Genomic DNA, 24839 nt, shown 5'->3' on the forward strand with positions numbered 1-24839 from the left:
CTTGAAAACACTGGTATTGTTGTTAGCATGCATGCTAGCACATGTTTAAGCATGTATGTAGGCTACCATATAAGCGCACTCACAGGGCATTCAGGAGCAATTGCATTTTACATTTTTCCCTACAATCTACCAGTGTTGCCAGGTCATTACTGATGATGTTGTTCACACTCACGTTGTCACACCAAAACCAAAATCATCACACCACATAAAACAAAATAGCATACCTAGCAAATAATAAAACAAATAGAGTAAATAAAAGAATGACTGAGGAAATACCTGACACAAAACATGAACTTTATGCGCTATTTCCATCCTCCCAACATGGTTTGCGGCACTACGGAACTCGGTGCTTTTGATTTGACACTGTGCATGTGAACATCTTGGATACACTGTTAGTGTGATGCAATGTTTGTTTTTTCTGATTACAGATGTAAAATGCCTCATGAGTGCCATCATATGGTACTTACATACACACTAAAACACATGCCAGCATACATGCTAACAGTGTGACCTGTGTGTCAAGTGGTGTTCACTAAACAAGTCACAATAATGTTTACAGATGTTGGAACTTAGTTAGCACATAAGGTCCGCCTCATTGTAAGTGACCAGTCTATTTAGGAGAAAATTTCAGATCTCCAAGTGCATCTTATGGAGATGAAAATACAGTACATTACGTGGAAAAAAATGGAGCAAAATCCTCAAATATGCAGGGCCGCGAACGGTAAACTGCAAATGGCCAGGGGCTCACTGTAGAGTACCTTTTTCATTTGATGTCAACCAAAATCCCACGATGCAATGGAAACTGTAGGTTAATTACTGTAACATCACTAAAGTATGTTCCAGTAAGGTATGTTGTAAATAACTGTAGAATTTACAGGAATGTCTTAGAGTGTGGGTTGTCAGTATCCTTCCAAAAGGCAGTTGGCAAATGTCTCTGGATTAGTTCTCTCAAGAGCTGAGCTCAGCGAAACAAGATGTGACAGAAAATCAAATCTGTCTAATCAAAAACTTTTCTCCCAGCACTTTCCAATAGGAAAACTGACATATTGCCATTTTTATAATTACACAGCGCTAAGTAATATCACATGGGACTTGCACTGTTGGGATTGGCATCACAGAATGGAGGATGAGTGGAGATATGTGTGTGCATGCAATTAGATCCTACCCACTAATGAAATGGATTGTCTGACCACTGTGGTGGAGAGCAATGTCTTCCTCAGCACTCCAGAAATGATTCATCTAATCCAATATTCCAGACTCTGTTGGAGCCAACCAAAAGCCAAATTCTTTTGATAAAGTGCTTTCCATTGGAATAGGTCATAAAAATTTCCACTTGACAGATCTCCAAGACTAAGGACACTCCAACCCCACTCTAATAAAACGGCAACATCATGTAAATGTGTTATAGAACACAAAAGTTCTGACTGAGTCAAGGTGAATACCCATCAGTACAGTAGGACATGCCAGTCAGCAGACTAAAATTGTGTTCTTTTTGCCTTTGAGAGAAACTCTCACATGAATGACTCATTTCAGAGAGAATTCAAGATGTTGTACCCAATAATAATAATAATTTTGATGTTGAATTATATACTCTAACGTCCAAAAGCTTTGACGTGCTGCTGCAATTTTGTGGAGTGAATTGTTTTACAGTTCAGTATGTGGTTTGCCATATGCACGCAGATCTCGCAGATTCAGTCATTACACTCTCAATCAAATTATACAATCACACTATTAGGCAATTTAGAGTCTCAAATTAATGCATGTTTTTGGGGCGAGGGAGGAAACCCACGCAGGCAGGGGGAGAACATGCAAACACCATACAGTCAGGGTGGGGATTTGAACCTCAGACCTCAAGACTGTGAGATAGACGCTCTAACAAGTCGCGCCACCATGCCACATGTAGGTCACAATCACACATCTCATAAGTCACATGCAATTAAGTTTTATTTGTGTTGATTATGCAACATTAGTGACTAAAATATTCCATTATGTTTTATTTATTATAAAGAAATTGTTTAATGTGTGACGCATCTGTAAAGCGTTGACCTCACAGTTCTGAGCACCCGGGTTCAATCCCAGCACCGCCTGTTTGCATGTTCTCCACGTGCTTGTGTGGGTTTTCTCCAGGCACTCCGGTTTCTTTCCACATCCCCAAATCACGCAACATTAATTGGACACACTAAATTGTCTCGAGGTGTGATTGTGTGCGCGACTGTTGTCTGTCTCCATGTGTCCTGCGATTAGCTGGCAACCAATTCAGGGTGTACCCTGCAGCCTGGCCGTTGATGGCTGAGAGAGGCTCAAGCACTCCCGTGACCATTGTGTGGATAAGCGGCGAATACAATGGATGGATGGATGTTTAATTTACCATTGACAAAATAGAAAGGAATTACCTATGCCAATGAAATAAATAAATCATGGACACAATATCAAAACTGATAAAAACTATTGAGAGTAAGTAATCCTTTGGGACTACTCTGCGTGGCATTAAAAGAACCAGCTGGACCTATTGGAACGTGCCTCCGGACCAAAGTTTCCATCATTTCTCTAATAACACGTCTGTGCTGCAACCATTGGACCAATCTTTCCAGCATGTAAGCTTAGCCTGTAGAATATTTGCTTGAAAGATTAGATGTGAGGAAGCAGAGGTGGTTAGAAGTGAAAAGCTTCACATTCTAGTACAGTGAGGTCACAACAAGTCAAGAGGTTCATCACAGAGTTTCACATATGCAATATTATATAATGATGCTGCCACATTAAACAATGCAAGTAACTGGAGACTGTAGGGCTTTGTGAGGTGTCTCTGTGTCTTGCAGTCAGCCACTGACTGCTGTCACAAGTTATTCCCTCTGCACCATGCTGCCTGTCACATGCTGCAAAAGCATTGCATACAAGGCCAGCACACCACCTTTGTGTAACCAGTCTTTTTCATAAGCAGCTACTGTAGTTGTCACTTCAAGTGGATTGACAAAGCAATCCTAATGTTAAACTGGCCACAGTCATCTACTGTACCGATCAATTTTTCAGCTCACCAAGACACTGTTCAAGGCCTCCATAAAGACTGTGACCAAATTGGTCACATTGGGTCTCTGTTCTCCTAGCTTGTGCGATTAAAAATTTCATCTGATGGCATTTGAGTGCATGTTTTAATGGGTTTTTCACATTGCAATGTCATCAAGCACACTCTCCAGTTGTGTCATTGTTAAGTTATGTTATCATATGAATTAAAAATTAAAAAATGACCTGATGGAATATGATTGGCTCCCTGCTTATCGGCCACTTCTTCCTGATAGGACATGCACTATTATCCACTGCACCGTTGCGTATGTGCACACTACAGTTGTCACGGACAAAACTTCATGACAACAACGTTTTGCTACTTAAAGGGCCACTGTCATGAAATGCATGATTTTTAGTATGTTACTAATGAAAAAATGGCAGCCGACATGGACCCATGCATTTTTTCACCACAAAACATGATTTTGACGTATACAGCTTTTTGTAACTGTCAACGCCATGAAAATCCTCTCGAGAGATTTGTTTTCAAGAAGAAGCAGGAAGTGACATAGAGGACAGGACTGCCCTCAAGTGGACGCGTTTGTTTCCATTAGTTTTACCTCCAGGAAGGAAGCTCGTTGTTCCTTCGTGTTAGCCAAAATGCAGGCTCGTTGCATTGCTGGACATTGCTTGAACACTCGGGAGGATGGATTTACCCTTCATAAGTTTGCAAGAGACCCGGTTCGTCGTGAAAAATTGCACGGGTGCAGAGGACGAGAGCTTTGTGGTTTCCAAATGACAGGTAGGTGTGTATGCAGCTACTAAAAAAAATAATAGTTTGGGGTGGACCACGTAATCGGTCTCTCATAACATAACAAAAGATCTGCGTACGAAATGTGTCGATGTGTGCATCGGACGCAGTTGGGCTGGTGCGTCGCTTCGCTAGTGAAGGCTGCGCTTCGGGCTCGCGGACAGCGGCGGCTCTGAAGAACTCTGCCACAATGCCACACTCAGCCGTGTGCTACGACAATGCCGTAAACCGCCTCAGCTCGACGGTGTTGTTCATCACATACTGCGGCGGCTATGAACAACCCCCTAAAGCAACACGGCTTGGCTCCATTATAAGCCACCACAGCGCCGAAAATGAGCCACACCGGCTGAGGCGCCGCGTTCGCCGGTCACGGCTTCAACGAAGGCTTCGCGTCGGGCTTGCGGACGGCGGCGGCTCTGAAGAACGCAGCCGACAATGCCTCACTCAGCCGCGTGCAACGACAACGCAGTAAAGCGCCCCGGCTCAACAGTGTTGTTCATCACGTACTGCGGCGACTATGAACAACCCCCAAAAGCAGCACGGCTTGGCTCCGTAATAAGCAACCTCAGTCGAAAATGAGCCACACCGGCCGGCTCCGATGAGCCACGATGGCTCATCTCTGCCGCGGAAGTGGATCGGACGGCGAGGCGGTTTGGCGGTGATCGCATATCATCTGAATATGGCTCGAAACAATAGTGTAATATTTCCCTGGTAACTTCACTCGGTTGTGTGGTGTTCTCCTTTTCGAAAAGAGCTTCCGTGTCAGAAGGGGTGTGTTCGTCTCCCATAGTAGGGTGCACCGTGTGTTTTCATTGGTGAATGTCTGGGTGACATCACGTACAGAGGATGCAGCCAATATGGCGACCACTTGGAAGTCGTAGAATGACACTTCTGCAACTTTGCGCATAGATAACACGCTCTCTGCTCAATTTTATTTTTTCGTACAGACATTGGAGTGAATAATGTTATATGTATTTTTCATTACAATATCTATTTTAGAATGTTTATAGGGATGACACTTGACCTTTAAAAATTAACCAGTCTATCCCAGATTATTTTGTACGAACAAATGATAAAAGAGAGGAGGGTGGTGGTGGTGATTGAGAGCCAATAAAAGGTGCTAAATTCATTCAACATTAGGAATATATAGTTCAGTAAAAATTTAACAGACAGCCACAATTTTTCACCTACCAAAAATCACCCAAAAGTGATTTTTTTTTTTTTTTACATTCCAGAGCAAAATACTTTGCTCATTTAAACATGCCAGGATGTGGTGATGATACGACCAGCTCACATTTGACAGGATAAACAGACCTGAAATGGGGAGAGCCTCAAGTTGATAAGGGAACTGCACACACTGGGCTTTCGAAAAGTGGCAAGTTTAAAGACACACAGAGGGAATGGAATAACAGAGTATCTATTTGGACTGTGTTCACTGGAGCACTTTTACTTTACAAAGTGTGAGCTGTCAACTCATCTGGACAGCTGGTGAGTGAGCGAGCTATCCCGCACACACTTTGTAAAGTACCAGTAAGTCTCTCCTTCTAAAGGGGCCTCATTTTCATTGCTATTTATCACAATTTGTGTGTGTGCATGCTTGATCGCATTATGTAAATGTTGAAAAAGCATGTGCTTCTCACATTGCAAGTCGGATGTTATGTAAAAAGCTTCATTTATGATGGTGCATTCGAGAATGAGAAAAGAGGCCCTGTAGCTCAGTGGTTAGAGCACTGGTTTGGTAAACCAGGGGTTGTGGGTTCGTATCCCACTGGGGCTTCAATTCCCTGAGAAGGGTTGCGTCAGGAAGGGCATCCGGCGTAAAAATTGTGCCAAACATGTATATGCGTTCATCTGAGATGACACGCTGTGGCGACCCCGAAAGGGACAAGCTGAAAGAAACACACACACACACAATATGCAGTTGTGAGCCACCTGATGCCACGCAAAGCTAAGCAACAAAGTTTCTCAAAAACAGCGGCATCAAGGATTTGCCTTAAATACAAAGTTATATAGAAACATGTGTTCCAAAAACGGGCAGCACGGTGGGGCAGCTGTAGGGAGTAGGCCTCACAGTTCTGAGGACTGGGGTTCAAATCCCAGCCCAGTCTGTTTGGAGTTTACATGTTCTCCTGATGCCTGCGTGGGTTTTCTCCATGCATTCCGGTTTCCTCCCAGATCCCAAAAATATGCATTCATTGGAGATTCTAAATTACCCCGAGGTGTGATTATGAGTGTGACTGTTGTCAGTCTCCCTGTGCACTGCGATTGGCTAGCAACCAGTTCACGGTGCACCCTGCCTCCTGCCCGATGAGAACTGGAATTGGCTGCAGCATTCCCATGACCCTGTGGATGGATAGACAGTGTCCCATATCCGTCGGGCTGGGCCAACTGAGGTCATATTTTCTTCTCAACAATTTTTATTGCGACCTATACAAAACATGTAATCAAAGTCTCTGAGTATCTGGACAGAAATAAGTACTAATCATTCAGTTTTTGATTGGAAACTGCTCAGACGGCAAAACATCTCCATACATGATGTCTATTTGGATATTATAAGCCTCATATCCATTTGTAATTTGTATATGATCGTAGGCTTACTATCTAGTGTAAAATATCACCAAAGCTAATGGAGTCATCAAGTGTTTCAGAGTGAAATCCAAGTTATTAACTCATATGAGATGTATCTTTTGTAATTGCTTTTGTGCCAGATATCATTAACAATATATATATATATATATATATATATATATATATATAATATATATATATATATTACAATATGATAGCTAATATTATGAGATTATATTGTAAAATGAAAAAAGTTACAGTATTATAACGTTTAGTGTATTATGACTACTATATAAAGTGCCAACATGGATGGTCAATATGTTTCCACAATAATTTGAAAGAAATCTCTTGGTGCTTATCTTACTTATTTCATTCGGAATCAACAATAGTATGAGATCAACCTTAACATTCTATACAACTGGTTCGTATCCCAAGGATATCGTGTCTAAAAGGGTATGGTACTATTTAGTTTTTGGGTTTCTTACACAGTGGGAGAACTGATCATACAGAACTTTGTTAATGAGAACACTGTGAAAATCACAGTAACCAGATGATTGTCTAGTTGATGCCTCACAATTAAGTGGTTAGTTACCACTTGTCTGAACAGATGTTCCATGGTCACGCACACCCCATTTCCTTTTGTCACAACTAAAGTCAATCCCCCACTGGTAAACATCTACCTTAAGGCAAACAGATGCAGACCCAATCAAATCAACCATAACCACAAACTATCTATTTTAGTCCTCCAGGTGTGCTGAGTTAACTCAGTAGCACAGCCTGCTTAGGCGTGTTTCCCTCATGTGGGTCGGCAGATAAATACCTACTCAAGCGAACAGTGCAAGTACTGAACTTAAAAATCACACCAGATAATCAGCTACAAACAGTCAGTTATTTAAAAAAATTTCTCCAATAGACTATACGACAAATAGATTTTATTTTTCAGTAATCATGTTTAAGTACACTTTAAATGTAATTTTTCCACCACACAGTATACTCACACCTCAAGAATCTGTGAAAACCACAACACCCTGTTACTGAGATAGCCCTTAAAAGTTTCCATAATGTATGAAGCACAAAAAAAGACTTAGTAGCTGCAATCATTAAAAGTGAAGCTTGTTTCTACTTCTGTCACGAGGCCTGATTAGGTCACAGCGGCAACCAGGAATAGCAATGAAACAGTAGACAGACAGAGACAGTGAGGTCCGCTTATGTCAGTAGGTGGTGGTGGGGAAGTGTCTGCAAAAAAAAATAAAAATTGTGTGCACTGTCTATTAACAGATCTTACTACATGTGGGAGTAATGTTTGAGCTGCTGTAAATGTTACATTTATATAGAGCAACCCATTCATTCATCCATTTTCTTAGCTACTTATCCTCACGAGGGTCACGGGAGTGCTGAAGCCTATCCCAGCTGTCAATGGGCAGGAGGCAGGGTACACCCTGAACTGGTTGCCAGCCAATCACAGGGCACATTGAGACAAATAGCCTCACTCACAATCACACCTAGGGGCAATCTAGAGTATCCAATCAATGTTGCATGTTTTTGGGATCTGGGAGGAAACCGGAGCGCCGGAGGAAACCCACGCAGGCATGGGGAGAACATGCAAACTCCCCACAGGCTGGCCCAGGATTTAACCCGGAACCTCAGAACTGTGAGGCCAACGCATTCCAGCTGCTCCACCATGCCACCAGAGAAAACTTTATTCTAAATTGTTTTGTACTTGGGAAACTTTGAAATTTTCTGTTTGAGTCCGGAGAGATGCTGTTGCTGAGTGGAAAACTAAACTGGACTTTACTACTGCTTAATACATGAAAATAGAAGCAATCAACAAGTAAATGGAATGAAATAAGACAAACCTTATTCAATGCTCATTAAATGCAATTAACAATCATTTGCAATTAGTAATCCAGAACAAAGTGACCCCCAAATTGTGTTATTTGATTGTGTCCAAATCTGGTGAAGAACTAACACACTATTACAGGGAACTGCAGGATAATAAACGAAGCCAGATCAATAATATTATGAACACTGAAAAGCATTGGGGTACTCTGACATGACAAAAACAGAAAAAAGGAAACATTTATCTCTTGAGAATTTCGATCACAATACAATGTATCCCACCAGGCATCTTGCAATTCTACATGATGCAGTGTTTAATATGTGCACCATATTAACATGTGTTTGTTCAACAGTTTCAATTGTATGATTTTCTTGCTGTCTTCAGATATATAGAGTTAGGCTAAAGGCTGGGTGATTAAATAATCAAGATGGAAGATTGTGATAAATTTCCCATGAATCTCAGTGATCAGCTGTGTTACATAGTGCTTTGATCTAACTTGGTAGGTATATACTGTACATCCAATCAGAGTCGTCCTTTTCCTGTTCCACTTCTGTTGGCAAGTCGTGACAGTAAACAGAAGAGTGCCTCCTTGAGTGTCCCACCCTATAGCGAAATCAGAACTCCCGGTCCGAGCCGTGGTCATGTGAAGCACGGCGTGTCAGCAACAGCCTCTCTTTTCACCAGCTCTGGATCAGGAATGGAGGCAGACGGTCGCTATGCAAGTTTCCACAGTCAATTGTTTGGCAGTGTCTCCAAAGCGACATAGAACAATGCAATGAACTAAGAGAGGTCCAAGGTATGTTTATGCCCTCTAAGACGGAAAAAATGTGTATATTCATTTAAAGACGTACCACCACCGAAGTGATTATGTGGAAAGCATAAAAATGCGAGAGCTGTCAGTGCAATCTTCTGTCACTCACTCCTGCCAGCTGGCTTGTTCGAGAACAATACAGTTAATTATTTTATATATTTTTATGAAAGATTATGCATATTTGAAAGTAACAAAAATAGCATTGACTGTTATAATCCAATCTGTTTACAATCCAAGTGTCTTTGTTAACCCTGGGAGGGTAGTTTGTTTATGTTTTATCTTGGGCCTTCAAATTTAGAAAAACTAATCTAACGCCGTTATATTTTTCTACATTTTTTGCACTGTTGGACAAAAATTGTGCTGTTATTTTTCTGTGTATTTTATTTGCTAAAATTACTAAACTAATGTTGGGCTTAAATTTTAAATTTTGACTATGTGTACTGCGGTGAACAATAGCCCTATTTACAACATCGCGCCGACCTGAACTACTCTCTAGCTTAATTTTTCAGCACACATGCTTTAATGGCGGCTACTTATTTAGTTATCATGACAGTGAGTAACTGAGTTTGCACATGAAAAAATGAATCGTGATTAGATCTATATCTACTGTATTTGAAGTCCCAGACAAGACTTCAGTTTTGGCAGCACGGATTCAGTCCACACTCAGTGCTGTGTGAATGTGAGAATGAAGGGTTGTCCGTCTCAGTCTATGTGGCCTTTGACTGATTGGTGAAAGACCACCCCCTGTTAGGATAGGTTTATCAGACTCTCTCTGACCCCTGTGCAGGATTAAGTGGCATATTTTTTTTTTTAAATAAAGAAATAAAGAGTTTTTTGACAATGATGCAGTCTTCATGACTTTGGCTTAAAGCACCACCACAGTGTATTGGAAACAAAATAATTAAATCCTCATTACTGATTTTAAGGGCGGCACAGTGGAGCAGCTGGTAAAGCGTTGGCCGCACAGTTCTGAGGTCCCGGGTTCAATCCCGGACCCGCCTGTGTGAAGTTTGCATGTTCTCCCCGTGCCTGCGTGGGTTTCCTGCGGGCACTCTGGTTTCCTCCTACATGCCAAAAACATGCAACATTAATTGGACACTCAAAGTTGCCCCGAGGTGTGATTGTGAGTGCGGCTGTTTGTCTCAATGTGCACTGCTATTGGCTGGCAAGCGGTTCAGGTTGTATCCCGCCTCCTGCCTGTTGACAGCTGGGATAGGCTTCAGCACTCCCTGCGACCCTTGTGAGGATAAGCGACTAAGTAAATGGATGGATGGATAATGATTTTATGTGTACAGCTGAAATATTTGGGACCCATGAGTTCACAAAAAAAACTATTCTATTAAAATTCTGGTGGGACCCAATTCAGGAGCTTCAAAAGTGTAGTTTTCATCATTAACTTGTGGTCACAATAATAGTTTATATGATTAATCACATGGAAATTTCTGACACTACATCATAACAATTAAGTAGATAAGGCAAGCCCACTTACTTTAAGTCCACTGAATGAAAATGTCCTCTCCCTCCGTTGTGTTCATAGCCTCTGCAGCTTTTGAATTTGAAAAAACAAAAACACGTGCACGCCTTCTTACTTAATACGAATCATTTAAGCAACGACAGTGATTTAGGGCTTCGTCTTCATGTTCTCTTGTAATGTTAATCCCACAAAAAGACAAAAACCAAAACTATCTACTCGTGTGCTGGAGTGGAGAAACTGGAGCGATCTCAACGGCAGCTGTCCACACTTGTCCACTTGTTACGGGCCTGACGCGTGTGTCGCCACATCACACATCCAACTTTAAATGTCTTTCTAGTCTTTTAATCCAAGCGAGACGTTCTATCGTCCAAGCGGTTGCCTGCGACTCAAAAACCGGTTCTTGACATCCGCTGAGCCCGCACAGACCCCAGAGAGAGGCCGCGTTGGAGCGGGGAGGAGCAGAGGGAAAGAGCAAGGGGAGGAGACCTGAAGGAGGTGTGACGTGAGGGACGAGGCGGAGCATGACCACAAGGCACTCGACAAGAGGACAAAAAAAAGCTGCGCTATGTGCTACCGTGGTACAGTGCGTACTTTGATCAGTGCCGTTTACTTTGGCTGAATAGAACCATCCATCCAATGAGAGTCAAAATGGATTTGCATTGTTTTGGAAAATATAATCTACCTGGATGCATTAAAATACAGCAATTGTGCTGTAAATACACAAATGAATAAATAAAATATATATTACATTCAACAGCATAGTGGTACAGTTGGAAAGCATTGCTCAAGCGGAACCAAATGGACCAAGCCTGTCCGGGTAGGCTCCGTGATGTCGTTCGTGTCTTCCCTGTCACACGCGTCGTCATGATTACGTCCTGACCACGACCCGCTCACCATCTTGTATTCTTTTGGACTCTGATTTTTCGGATTTTGAGGAAGACCATGATTTATATGATCGTCTGCCTGACTACGATTCAGATAATGACTGTGAATTTCCTCTCCCTATCTTTAATCCCAGTCAGTTCGTTTCACCTCCCCGTGTTTCCAGCTTCAGAGTGTCTTCACCCGTAGGTCGAAGTCCTCCAATCTGTTTTTGGGGACCCACTTGGCCATCTACCCGGGTCCTCCGCGTGGCAGCTAGAGGAAACGCCTTTGTGCCACCCGCTGCGCGGCGACAAAGACAATGTCCTCGTTCATCCACTCCCCACCGGTAACGGCCAAACCAGCAGATATGGACCTGGTGGCGAAACCTCCAGCTCAGAGGGACGAGGAGTCCGCTAATCCCGAGGTGCGGCGACTCGAGAATCACGAGGGGTTCTATCGCGAAATGCGGGCGGAAATAGAGCGGCAGAGCGTCGAACTAGCGGTCCTCACGGCCCAGGTTCGGCGAGGATTAGATAACCAGCCGAGCTACATCACGGTTGCAACAGACTCGCTGCTGACTCACGCTCATGCTGCAGTTGCAACTGCTCCGCTCCCGAGACATGCCCACGTCACGGTTTCAACAGACTCGTTGCTGACTCACGCCGCGGTTGCAACTGACCCGCTCCCGAGACACGCCCATGTTGCGGTTTCAATAGACTCTCTGCTGACTCATGTTCACGCTGCAGTGCCAACGGACCCGCTACCGAGCAAGGTTCACGTCGCTGTGGCAACGGATCCACCGCTGCGCCATTCCCATATCGCGCTCGCAACAGATTCACTGCAAGCTCATGCTGCGGTAGCCACTGATCCGCTACCGAACCGAGCTCACGTGGCAGTGGAAACCGATCCGCCACCTTGCCACACTCACGTCGTGGCTTCGACAGACACGCTGCTGACCCAGGCTCATGCCACGGTATCCTTCGACCGCTTTTTTCGAACCGAGCTCATGTCACGGGTGGCAACAGATTCAGTGCCGCGTCACACCTGCGTCGCGGTGGTGACAGGCGTCCGGGCGGCCGTTTTCGTAAAGGGGTGGAATTTGCGATCGAGGATGAGCCTACCAGAGCGCCTTCAATGTGCGTGTTCCCAAGGAAGAAGACCCAGAAGCGAATTGCAGAGGGCTTAACTTTAGAGGCTGGAGTGAATTCAGATAAAAACGAGGCAAACTATTTCCTCCAGTTAAGAGGGCGAGGACTTTATCATTCCCGTCACTCCGTGCCGTGCCCAAGAATGATCTATTCACGCCCTCTAGTGTCTGCCAGTTCTCCACCGGGATCCCTGACCATGAGCCAGTCGGACTTCGTCTGAAGGAGCCGACTCTCATTTATGAACAAGCATCCAGTTCAGGAGTGCCAAGGCAAACACTGAAAGAGTAATAACGCAGCGTTCTGCCGCCTGTGGGGTTTCAGGAGCCAATCTCCGAATCTCACATTCCTGTCCAGGAGGTGGTAATGGTTCTGCAGACGCCTCATGTTCCTGTCCAGGAGGCGGCGATGGTTCCACAGCCGCCTCACGTTCCTGTCCAGGAGGTAGCGATGGTTCCGCTGCCGCCTCACGTTCCCGTCCAGGAGGTGGCAATGGTTCCGCAGCCGCCTCACGTCTTGTCCAGGAGGTGGCAAGGGTTCTGCAGACGCCTCATGTTCCTGTCCAGGAGGCAGCGATGGTTCCGCAGCCGCCTCAGTTCCGGTCTAGGAGGTGGCGACGGCTCGTCGGCATCATCATGGCCCTGTCCACCAGACGGCGGCGGCATCACAGTCCCCTTCGTTCCAGTACCGGCGGCGACCGGTCCGCGGCCATCTCTCGCCCCTGTCTCAGCGGCAACAGGCCCACGGCCGTCCCATGCTCCTGCTTCGACATCGACCAGTCCGCGGCCATCCCACGCTTCTGCTTCGACGGCGACTGGCACGCAGTTGTTCCACGCCCCTGTCTCGATGGCAACAGAGGATGGAGGTGGCTCATCGGCATCTTCACATTCCTGTCCAGCAGACGGCAACGGTACCACTGTCCTTTTCATTCCAGTCCCGGCGGCGACCGGTCTGCAGCCGTTCCACGGCCCTGTCTCAACGCTGACAGGAGCTGGGGAGTTTTGATGGGCCACCCCCGAACTTGAAGGGCACGGGATCGCTGTGATGGTGATCATGGCGGTCATGGTTTTGATCATTTTCTCTGTCGTCCTCCTCACTCTTGATGATTCCCAACTGCTTCATGACCTCGCCTTGGCAGGGACTGATCCCCGGCCACCTCATAATGGAGCCTCGTTGGCAACCAGCCACTTCCTACCGAGCCTCGGTGGAGACCGATGCCCGGTCATCTCACGGCCCCGTCTGGGGAGGCCTTCGTCTGCATGCCTTTGTCTGCTTCCTGCTTCGCCGTTGGGTTCCTCCTCGAGGACGTCCACCTGAATCACCTCATGGGGACACTGGTGCTTGGCGTCCAGGTCGTCCTCCTGACCTGTCCAGCCAGACGCCTCGCTTTTGGTGGCCTGGACGGCCACCAGACAGACTAAGATTGGGGTGGCCCCCCTTCCCTGGACCCCCTTCCACCCGCCCCTGGACATGTTAATTTTGGTGTGTGTGTTTCTTTTGTTTAGGCACGTCTGGGAGCCACGCCTTACAGGGGGGGTACTGTCATGGTCCTGCCAGTCCAGCCCTGGCTGGGCAGGTCCCAGCACACTGGCGCTGATTAGGAGGCGCAGACCTGCGCCTCATCCTCGTTGATTAACCCCTGTATTTATAGGACCCAGGGGACGACTGATCTTCGCCAGATCGTCGCAACTCATGCCCCGTTCCTGCAATCCCGTATTCTTGATCCTGAACTCTGGTGTACCGAACTCTGCCAGTCCTCCGACCAACCCCGTAAGCTTGACATTTTGATAATCCTGCCTTCTCTGATCGATCTCCCGTGTCCCGACCCCTGCCTGCCCGCGGACCTGCTCTCTACGCCCGACGTCCTGACTACCGCTGCTCCACTTGACTGTCTGTCTGATCCCCGACTTTGGACCGAATAAACACTTTTCCCAAACTGCTTCTGCGTCTCCGGAGTCATGCATTTGGTTCCTCCTCCGTACCGATGGGTCGTGACAATTTTAGAATATTTATAGGGATGTCACTTGAGTACTTAATTGATCCTTAGCTTTGTTCGGTGTTGGCTGGTTATTTACTAAGAATGATTGCCTGGGGAATTAATTGCCACACTATCTTAAAAGTGGCTGTCATCCTGATAATTACAATATCTTCTTCTTCTTTTCCTTTCGGCTTGTCCCGTTATGAAAATGCATTATTTTCCTTCCATTGCCTTGTGCTTAGGTCAGACTCTGAATTAAACATTTTAGTCTCTACATGTGGTTATTACATAAAGTCAATTACTCATATCGTTATAATTACACTTCCCTGTTCATTGAGTGTTCACCTACACTTTGACTACAGAACCCACTTCAAGTTTATTTTAAACGTGTCACAGATGCCAGAGACAAAGTTGATGACGATTATCAGTCATCAGTTGGCCATATACACTCCTAATGTGCAAAGTAAATGAACAGAAAAAGCCTCCCCATTGTGTGAGATTTGTCCAATGAATATTTCTCATTATACTCTCACAGGAGACAAAAGCCAGAAATTCTTGAAAAAAGTGTTTTAAATGCACCGTGTTGCTCATCAAAATATTGAGTAACCAATTCCATCAATGAATGATTCAGTTCCTATAATACAGGCGATGACACCATTATGTCAGCAACATAAAAAAAAAACCTCCTCAATGACAGGCCTTACCGCTACCTATAAAGCAGAAGTTTAGATTCTGACAGTGACTTAAAACACTTCTGTGGTAGTAGTAAAAATAGCATTGATTCCTCGATTTGTCTGCCTAGCCAGAGATGAGGTTGAAAGTTGTACTGATCGGTGGATATTGGCTGAATTCACATGTCGCTACAACTTGTTGGAGGTACTAAAAAATGAGGGGGAGGAAAATGTGATTGTAATTATAGAGTACAAGAGGAGAAAATCCACACCCTCAGAGGAGAGTGACTAATGATGAGTATTCCTACTTGTATTGGTAAAGGTCTGTGCTCTGATGTAAATGTCTAAGAATTTTGTATGACTAAGCTGAAACTATTGCATCCATTACTGTTTTACTCCCTGTTTGACTTCCTTAAATATTAATATGCTGATGGACAACACTGAACGCCATTCCGTTTCTTTAGCTCTGTTAAGACTTGAACGTAGGTCACTTGCAAAAAAATAAAAAATAAATAATGGGTTGGTCATTCTGTCAGTAGCCCACCACTACTGTCTGTCTGTGTGTGTCTATATCTTTGTGTGTTGTGTGTGTCTATATTTATGTTTGTATCTCTCTCTATCTATTGAAGGCTGTGGACAACTGAAAATATTTTTTTCTGCTATCTCTAAATGTAATGCCTATTAACTTGTGGCCCTCAATATACCACATGGCCCTTTAGTCGATAACTGTTTAAAAGGCCTAACTGGTTTTTACTGAATGGAACAGCTTCCCTTCATGAGCCAATACATGCATACAGTAATTGGTTTTCTCTAAACCACATGCAAGCCATAATGATGGAAATCGCTAATTGGGGAAATTAGACCATTAATTTACAAACATTGCGAGGTGCTCTTATAAAGGGGCTTCATAAATCTCATCCAAAAGAGCATAATGCCTTATAGATTACATTCAACTGTATTTAAATAGCATCACAGCACCGCCACGGTTACCTCATGTCACTTTGTATGGAGCAGGTCGAGGACCAACATTTTTATTGACAAGACACAAAAAATCCCATGAGCAAGTCGATTATGTTAAACTGAATTCAGTTACTTTGACACTGCCTTTACTGCAAATTGGCGTAACATTAGTACCAGGATTTATTCTCCTGTCCCTTTCATATAGAACTTCTTGGCTCAAATAATAAGAAAGCTTCACATTTTCCTAATACATGGTGCCATTCTGTCTGTGTTACACCTCTTATACCACATCGGGAGGTTTGCCCAAATCAGTACCTAATATCTAGATCAGACTACAAGAAAGGTTCAGTCTTTCATGATTGCATGTCAGAATACTGCCATGAAATCTTGCCGTATCTTGGTCAGACAGTAGTGACACTACACATGTATTGCTGTACTGCTGTATTCCATTCTTTATGATCACTGGGCATTAATTTTGACAAATCAAATACTGTCAGGCAGATGTGATCAGAAAATGTTTCACTGGTCACAACTACTGAATACAATCATTAAGATGGCAACAACGACACTGGATCACTGTAGCAATATCATTTTGGGCTCCTATGGTGGTTTACACACGATAAGAAGTTTGTCATTCCCAACAAAATACTTTGGGCCCAATCTGCCAAACAGCCTGTAGCTAATCAGGCCAATATGGTTTGTGATCCAGAAAGAAGTCATGAAAAACGCATCCTAAATGGCCAATGCGAAAGCACCTTATGATAGCTCGGAGAACTACCTTGGGACAAGCGGATCGGTTGTGTCACTTGAAGTCCATCAACAGCACACACGTTCCCACATGGGTGTAGCATGATGACCCCTGACCTATTTTCTATGTAGCAATGCTGAGCTTCCACCCCGGGGCCTTGGATGGTGATGTCCATGGGACCATGACCAACAGTTGTGCGGCCTGTTGGGAAGAAGGAGGCATTTTACTGAGGGCAAAAAAAAAAAAGTGTTGTATACTGTATATTGTATTGTATTGTATACATGTCACTATTCCCATTTGCACACTTACTAAATGTAATAATAATAATAACAATAATAATAATGGCGGCACAGTGAAGCGCCTGGGAAGAGTTGGCCTCACAGTTCTGAGGACCCGGGTTCATTCCCAGCTCTCCCTGTGTGGCGTTTGCATGTTCACCAGTTCAGGGTGTACCCAGCCTCCTACCTGTTGACAGCTGGGATAGGATCCAGCATTCTCGCGACACTTGTGAGGATAAGCGGCGAAGAACATGGATGGATGAATAGATAATAATAATCCATCACCCTGAACTAGTTGCCAGCCAATCGCAGGGCACATACAGACAAAACAGCCACACTCACAGTCACACCTAGGGCCAATTTAGAGTGTCCAATTAACGTTGCAGGTTTTTGGGATGTGGGAGGAAACCGGAGAGCACGGAGAAAACCCACACAGGCACGGGGAGAACATACAAACTCCACACAGGCAGGTCTGAGATCGAACACAGGACCTCAGAACTGTGAGGCCGACGCTTTCAAGCTGATCCACCGTGCTGCCGGATAATAATAATAATAATAATAATAATAATAATCAAACTAGGAATTGAAACAGTTGGTCACAACCTTTTTGGGGTACTGGATCTCCTTGCGTATTTTTATTGAAAGTGAAGAACACCCTTGTGTGCACTGCAGATGTGGTCTCTTCTAACAGGCATTTTGTTTTGCGCACAAAATATAATAAAATAAGACAAAAATACAACCCGAATTGAAAGTACAATACTGTATAACATACAACTATTCAATTTGTGCCATTTTCCAATGAGATTCAATGAGTGAGGGGTGACTGGCTGCATCCAATTCACATACGTACTTACACAGCCCATCAACTTATGTGCCGGTGTTAAGTTAGCAAAGCGGTCTGGGCATAGTAGAGCGAAGACAAGCGAGACACGCATCTTATATTTACTCTCATGGTGAAAGTAACAAGGGAAAATAAGAAATACTATGATTTTAAGATGCAATGACTGTCAGAGTATGTGCAAAAAGAAGAGAAAGCGGTGTAACCGGATGAGAATTTCTCTTTTTCAAGCGGTCTGGTCTGAAAAAATGTGTTGCAAAACCAAAGTAGAAAGTGAGAAAGTGAGTCCTGCCCATTGACAGCTGGGATAGGTTCCAACACTCCTGGGGACCCTTGTGAGGGTAAGGGCCAAAGAAAATGGATGGATGGATATCACAGTATGTGTTTTTCTTATACGACTTAAGACTCAAATGGGGCTTTGCTCTATAGGTACAGTACAGAGAAGAGTAATTTAGGGACTTGGCCTATGTCTTGAAAAATGTCAAAGAAAGACAGTCAAGAAAGTGAGCTAATAAGCTTCCCACTGAGTGTAAATGACTAGTTTTGTGTACACTTGTTTAAGGTAGAAAATGTATGAAGGCAAGGTAGATAAAATACACACCTTCAGGCAGGGGCAGCAGAGTAATGGCAATACTCAGACGTCCACTACCTAGGCTGACCAGATGTGGGCGCTCAGCCTGGAACTTCAGTCCCTTTCCAGTCTCAATCAAATCCAGTGGTGTGCTCTATGGAGGAAAACCAAGAGGAGAAAACTCTTTGAGTTATTCAAAACTGTGTTTTATAGCTTTAAGACCAATTTAAGGTAATTTTAGGATCAATGTGCAAAAAAAAAAAGAAAATCTGAAATGCTATTTTTAGAAATGTTACAGTATATTACATCTCAGTGGTAAATCATAACATGCAAACTGTAAAATGTGAAAAGAGATTGTGTGAGGTAACTGAGACATAGATGACTGCTCTGGCTGTTTACACATTCCTAGACACAATGAGGGAAATGCTGTTGGTGCTAGAGAGTGTGTGTGTTTGTGTGGGATTGTTGCCATAGAATCAGCGCGCCACAATGAACAAACATGGCACTCCTGGAGGGGACTCAGCAGGTTCGTGATGAATGCTTTAAAGTGCAGCGTTGGCTGAATTTGGATATAATTCTCTCTTTTTTTTTTGTCCTACTGTTGTTTTTGTTGCTCTTCTCTTCTGTATCAGTGTGTGCTTTGAGAAAATTACTGAGATGTTCAGTGGGGTAAGAACAGTGGTGCCTTGATATAGGAGTTTAATTTGTTCCTGCACACATTTAAAAAAAAAAGGTGCTGCGCTGCCAAAGCCACAGAGCTCATCTCTAGTGATTTGTCCATTTTATTCACGTGCTGTGATGACATACTCACTGTTCCTCCACAAACCACTTACATTGCCACATTCTCGATCGATTTTCCCAAATAATCCAACGTATCATCTGGTCATTTAGGTCCATTTGTTCAAGCAGACATGCTCAACATTGTTCCTTTGTTTGTTGTCGGAAATTAAAGTAACAATGGATATCGGAAATGACCAAAGTGTGCTGGGGAAACTCCACACAGTGTGGTACTAGCCAATAGACTGTTTTCAACCATGTGACCTCATCCGGGGCACGTGGCCATGTTGGATGGGTTCACTCTAATGATGCACCGTTCACTGTATTGCTTTTGCATACAGACCGGAGTTACACAAATGTTTGTACGACTGTTAAAAGTGATGCATGATGGCTAAAAATTTTTTTAAAAAAGCTCATTAGATGTTGTTTCAAGAAATCATTTCGACAAGAAGTGTGCTTTGATCAACAATATCGACCCATATGCCTTGGAGATACACAAATGGAGCAAGAATTTCGAATTGTGGGCGTCGGTAACCTATCCAGACATTGTCAACTATCTCCCCTTCTCGACAAGCGCTTATACCATGGACCACCTAAAGAATTACAAAGGTCTGTAGGCCTACAACCAATTCATCAATGGCTGGGTTCGTGATGCGGCAGTCTCCACTGTAAGCAACCTGTGTCTCCACACTGCTAAGGTTGGTGTACTGCACAATGCAATTTAAATATGTAGGCTGAAGTTACTTAATTTCTGAGTGAATGCTGTCAAAAGTATTCATTTGTGTGATTACAGTCAGCATTGTGTTAAATTATGTTGATTATACCAACCTCAAGAGGTGTAGGTTATTTTTGTTTTTGGAAACATGCACATAACGATCACTTTGGAGGGATGAGAAAACTGAATATGTGAAACAATGAAATAAAGATTAAGACAAATTCATTATAGAGTACGGGGTGGGGGGGGGATTCAGTTCAGTCTTAGTTGCTTTCGTAGCTGGAAGAAAATACAGATTTTGAGAGACATGCATTTCATTCACGCACGACAATTATGAATTGCTAAGTAGGTGTGAAATTCTAAAAGCTATCCAATACCTACCAAGAACAAAATGCTCTGAGCAAACTCTGACAAAAGGGAAGGATTTGGCTGCTAGATCAGCTCTGCTGATACGAGACAGCCGCAGTTGTCACTGTTTGGTTAATAACTACTCATTCGCAGTCGAAAGAAAGACGCATTACAACGCCCACTTTTGTTTGAGGAACCAATAACATAGCAGCGCACCCCGTTTCATACGCTTTTCTGAAATTATTTCTGCTTATGGTTTTTTTACTCGAATTCACTGAAAATGGCCACCGCTTCCTAAACATGAAGGTGTGAGACGTCAGTCGAAAACTATCTATACCACCCATATTGACACCTCTGTCTTAGGGAAGAACTGCAGTACATTTTCAAAACTGTGCACATTGGTTGCACTGGAGACTAAAGTCATACTACGTGTGAGAGAGTTGCAGTGATGTCAGTGCGATTCCTGCACGCTTGAGTGGACAGAAGCCTTAATTCTTCTCAACTCATAATTACTGCATGAATATCAGTCATTCATTTGCACAAAGAATGTAACTGTGAAAAATGCTTATATGCATACATATGTTTTCAGTTCGTTGTTCAAAGAGTTACAACACCACAGCTTAGATGGTGTTGATCATTTGCATTAAGATAGCATACTTAAAGGGCCACTGTCATGAAACGCATGATTTTTAGTATGTTATTAATGAAAAAACGGCAGTTGACATGGACCCATGCGTTTTTTCACCACAAAACATGATTTACAGCTTTTTGTAACTCCTGCCATGAAGATCCTCTTGAGGGATTTGTTGAGAAGAAGCAGGAAGTGATGTACAGGACTGGACCGCCCTCAAGTGGACTCGTTTGTTTCCATTAGTTTTACCTCCGGGATGGTAGCTCGTTGTTCTTTCGTGTTAGTCAAAATGCCGGCTCGTTGCATTGCTGGACATTGCTTGAACACTCGGGAGAATGGATTTACCCTTCATAAGTTTGCAAGAGATCCGGTTCGTCGTGAAAAATTGCATGGGTGCAGAGGACGAGAGCTTTGTGGTTTCCAAATGACAGGTAGATATGTATGCAGCTACTAAAAAAAAGAATAGTTTGGGGCGGACCACGTAATCGGTCTCTCATAACATAACAAAAGATCTGCGTACGAAATGTGTCGATGTGCGCATCGGACGCAGTTGGGCTGCTGCGTCGCTTCGCCAGTGAAGGCTGCGCTTCAGGCTCGCGGACAGCGGCGGCTCTGAAGAACACAGCCGACAATGCCTCACTCAGCCGTGTGCTACGACAACGCAGTAGAGCGCTCTGTCTCGACGGTGTTCTTCATCGCGTACTGCGGCGGCTATGAACAACCCCCTAAAGCAGCCCGACTCGGTTCCGTGATAAGCCACCACGGCGCCGTAAAAGAGACACACCGGCCGGGTGAGGTGCCACGTTCACCGGTCACAGCTTCCCCAGCGAAGCCTCTGAAGAACGCAGCCGACAATACCTCACTCAGCTGCATGTGACGACAACGCAGTGAAGCGCCCCAGCTCGACGGTGTTGTTCATCGCGGACTGCGGCGGCTATGAAAAACCCCCTAAACCAGCCCGGCTCGGTTCTGTGATAAGCCACCTCCGCGCTGATGAGCCACACCGGCCGGCTGCGATGCCTGCGAGACAGGGGATGCAGCCAATATGGCGACCACTTGGATGTCGTAGGATGACACTTCTGCAACTTTGCACATGGATGACGTGCTCTTCACTCACATTTATTTTTTCGTATAGATTGAATAATGTTATATGTATTTTTCATGACAATATCTATTTTACAATGTTTATAAGGATGACACTTGACCTTTAAATGCTGAGCTATGTCATTGTTTTCAATACATAGGGTGAAATCCATTTGTTTTTGTTTTATGTTTGGTTTGACCCTCATGTTCAACTGGGAGTAGCAATCAAGAGCTTCATTTTCTTAAATAACTGCAATCGGCTGGCAACCAGTTCAGGGTGTATCTCTTCCCCTACCCAAAGATAGCTGGAGTAGGCTCCAGCATTTCAGAGACCCTTGTGAGGATAAATGGCTAAGAAAATGGATGAATTCATTTTTTTCTAAATAACTGCAATTGTCTGGCAACCAAATCACGAGGTGTTCTGCTGCGAAATCAGGGCGGAGATAGAGCGGCAGAGCGCCGAATTGGCGGCTCTCACGGTCCAGGTTCAGCAAGGATGAAGAACCAGCCGAGCTACCCTGACGTCGCAACTACGACGGACTCGATGCTGACGCAGATTCACGCTGCAGTGGGAACGAATCCGCCATCTCGCCAAGCGCACGTTGCAGTGGGAACGGGTCCGCCACCTCGACACGTCCACGTCGCAGTTTCGACGGACTTGTTACGGACTCATGCTCACGCGGCAGTTGGAACTGACCCGCTCCCGAGACACACCCACGTGTCAGTTTTGACTGACTCTCTCCCTACTCTCGTTCACGTCGCCGTGGAAACGGATCCGTCTCCTCGCCATTCCCACATAGCTGTGGAAACGGATCCGCCTCCTCGCCATTCCCACGTTGAATTTTTGGCTGTTCCGAGCAGAGCTTAAGTGGCAGTGGAGACTGATCCGCCGCCGCCTCACGTTGCTGTCCAGGCGGTGGCGACGTTTTCGCAGCCGCTTCTCGTCCGTGCCCAGGAGTACTGGTGGCGACCGGCCCGCGGCCGCTCCAGGAGGTGGCAATGGCGCCGCTGCTATCTCATGTTCCCGTCCAGGAGGTGGCGATGGTGCCGCCGCCTCCTCATGTTGCTGTCCAGGAGGAGGTGGCGATGTTGGCGCTGCCGCCGCCTTCTCACGTTCCCATCCAGAAGGAGGTGGTGATGCCACTGCTGCTGCCTTCTCACGTTCCTGTCCAGGAGGTGGGGACTGTTCCCCAGCCGCCTCACGTTCCTGTCCAGGAGTACCAGCGGCGACCGGTCCGCGGCCGTCCCACGCCCCTGTCTCGACGGCGACAGGGGCTGGGGAGGTCTGTTGAGCCACCCCGGAGCTGGAGAGACTTCGGGATGGCTGTGATGGTGATGGTGGCGGTCATGGCTCTGGTCCTTCTCTCCATCATCCTCTTCGCTCCTGATGCCTCCCAGCCGCTTCATGACCTGCCAACGTTGGTGACCAATCCACGGCTGCCTCCTGACCAAGCCTCGGTGGCGACCAATCCCTGGTCGTCTTGCAAATCTCGAAATGCGAGGTTCTCGTCCAGAGCAGTTGCCTGCCTCGGTCTGGTTCCTGCTTCGCCGTTTGGATCCTCACCGAGTTCGTCCACCCGAATCGCCCCATGGAGATCCTGGTGCTTGGCGTCCGGGTCGTCCTCCTGACCTGTCCACCTGGACGCCTCGTGTTTGGTGGCCTGGATGGCCACCAGACTGGGGTTGGGGGGGGCGTGCCCTCCTCCGGACCCCCTTCCGCCCACCCCTGCATGTGTTAATAATCGTCTCTGTTTCTTTCGTTTAGGCACGTCTGGGAGCCGTGCCTTAGAGGGGGTGGGGGAGTACTGTCATGATCCTGCCGCTCCAGCCCGGGCTGTGCGGGTGCCCGCGCGGTTGCGCTAATTGGGAGGCACACACCTGCGGCTCACGCGGGCTGATTATCCCGTGTATATACAGGACCCCGATGACGACTGGTGCTCCGCCAGATCGTTGAGGTTCATGTCCCGTTCCAGCACTCTCGTATCCCTACTCGTCAACCTGTGTGTACCGACCTTCGCCTGTTCTCCGACCGACCCCGTAAGTTTGACTCCTTTGACACTTCTGCCTGCCTTGATCGATCTCACGTGTACCGACTCCTGCCTGCCCGCTCACCTGCTCTCTTCGCCCGACGTCCCAACTACCGCTGCTGCACCTGACTGCCTGCCCGATCCCTGACCTTCTAATAATAAATGTTTTTCCCCGAACTACCTTGCATCTGACGAATCCTGCATTTGGGTCCTACCTTCGTTCCGATGGGTCGTGACAAAGAGGGGGAAACCAAATTCGTCGGCAGAAGAAGAAGAGGAATGCACAGAGCCTACATCTGAGTTTAGAGACTTTGAATGTTGGGACTATGACAGGAAAAGCTCAGGAGTTAGTTGATATGATAATTAGGAGAAAGGTTGATTTATTGCACATCCAAGAGAGAAGGTGGAAAGGGAGTAAGGTTAGAAGTTTGGGAGCAGGGTTTAAATTATTTTACCATGGAATATATTAGAAGAGAAATGGAGTAGGGTTTATTTTAAAGGAAGAGCTGGCAGAATGTCTTGGAGGAAAAGAGTATCAGATCGAGTGATCAGGCTGAAATTTGAAATTGAGGGTGTTATATATAATGTGATTAGCAGCTATGCCCCACAGGCAGGATGTGACCCAGAGTTGAAAGAGAAATTATGGAAGGAGCTAGATGAAGCAGTTCTGAGCATCCTAGACAGAGAGAGTGTTGTGATTGATC

At 45.3% G+C, this 24839-nt stretch overlaps 1 protein-coding gene across 10 annotated transcripts in view; it reads right to left on the reverse strand.

Moving 5' to 3' along the window:
• phldb1b (pleckstrin homology-like domain, family B, member 1b) overlaps nt 1-24839 on the reverse strand; it is a 121948-nt gene that overhangs the window by 90526 nt on the left and 6583 nt on the right. For 8 of the 10 annotated variants that reach the window (XM_061827481.1, XM_061827480.1, XM_061827479.1 and 5 more), the window contains 2 exons: nt 18585-18708; nt 16898-17068 (listed from right to left, as the gene is read on the reverse strand). In XM_061827481.1, the coding sequence (XP_061683465.1) occupies nt 16898-17068; nt 18585-18708 (295 nt within the window). Of the gene's footprint in view, nt 1-9943; nt 10092-10516; nt 10952-16897; nt 17069-18584; nt 18709-24839 lie in introns of those variants that run through there. The other 2 variants (XM_061827484.1, XM_061827483.1) reach the window with 2 other exon arrangements.

The sequence above is a fragment of the Syngnathoides biaculeatus genome, chromosome 8 (assembly GCF_019802595.1).
Source record: "Syngnathoides biaculeatus isolate LvHL_M chromosome 8, ASM1980259v1, whole genome shotgun sequence".
Lineage (NCBI taxonomy): Eukaryota > Metazoa > Chordata > Actinopteri > Syngnathiformes > Syngnathidae > Syngnathoides > Syngnathoides biaculeatus.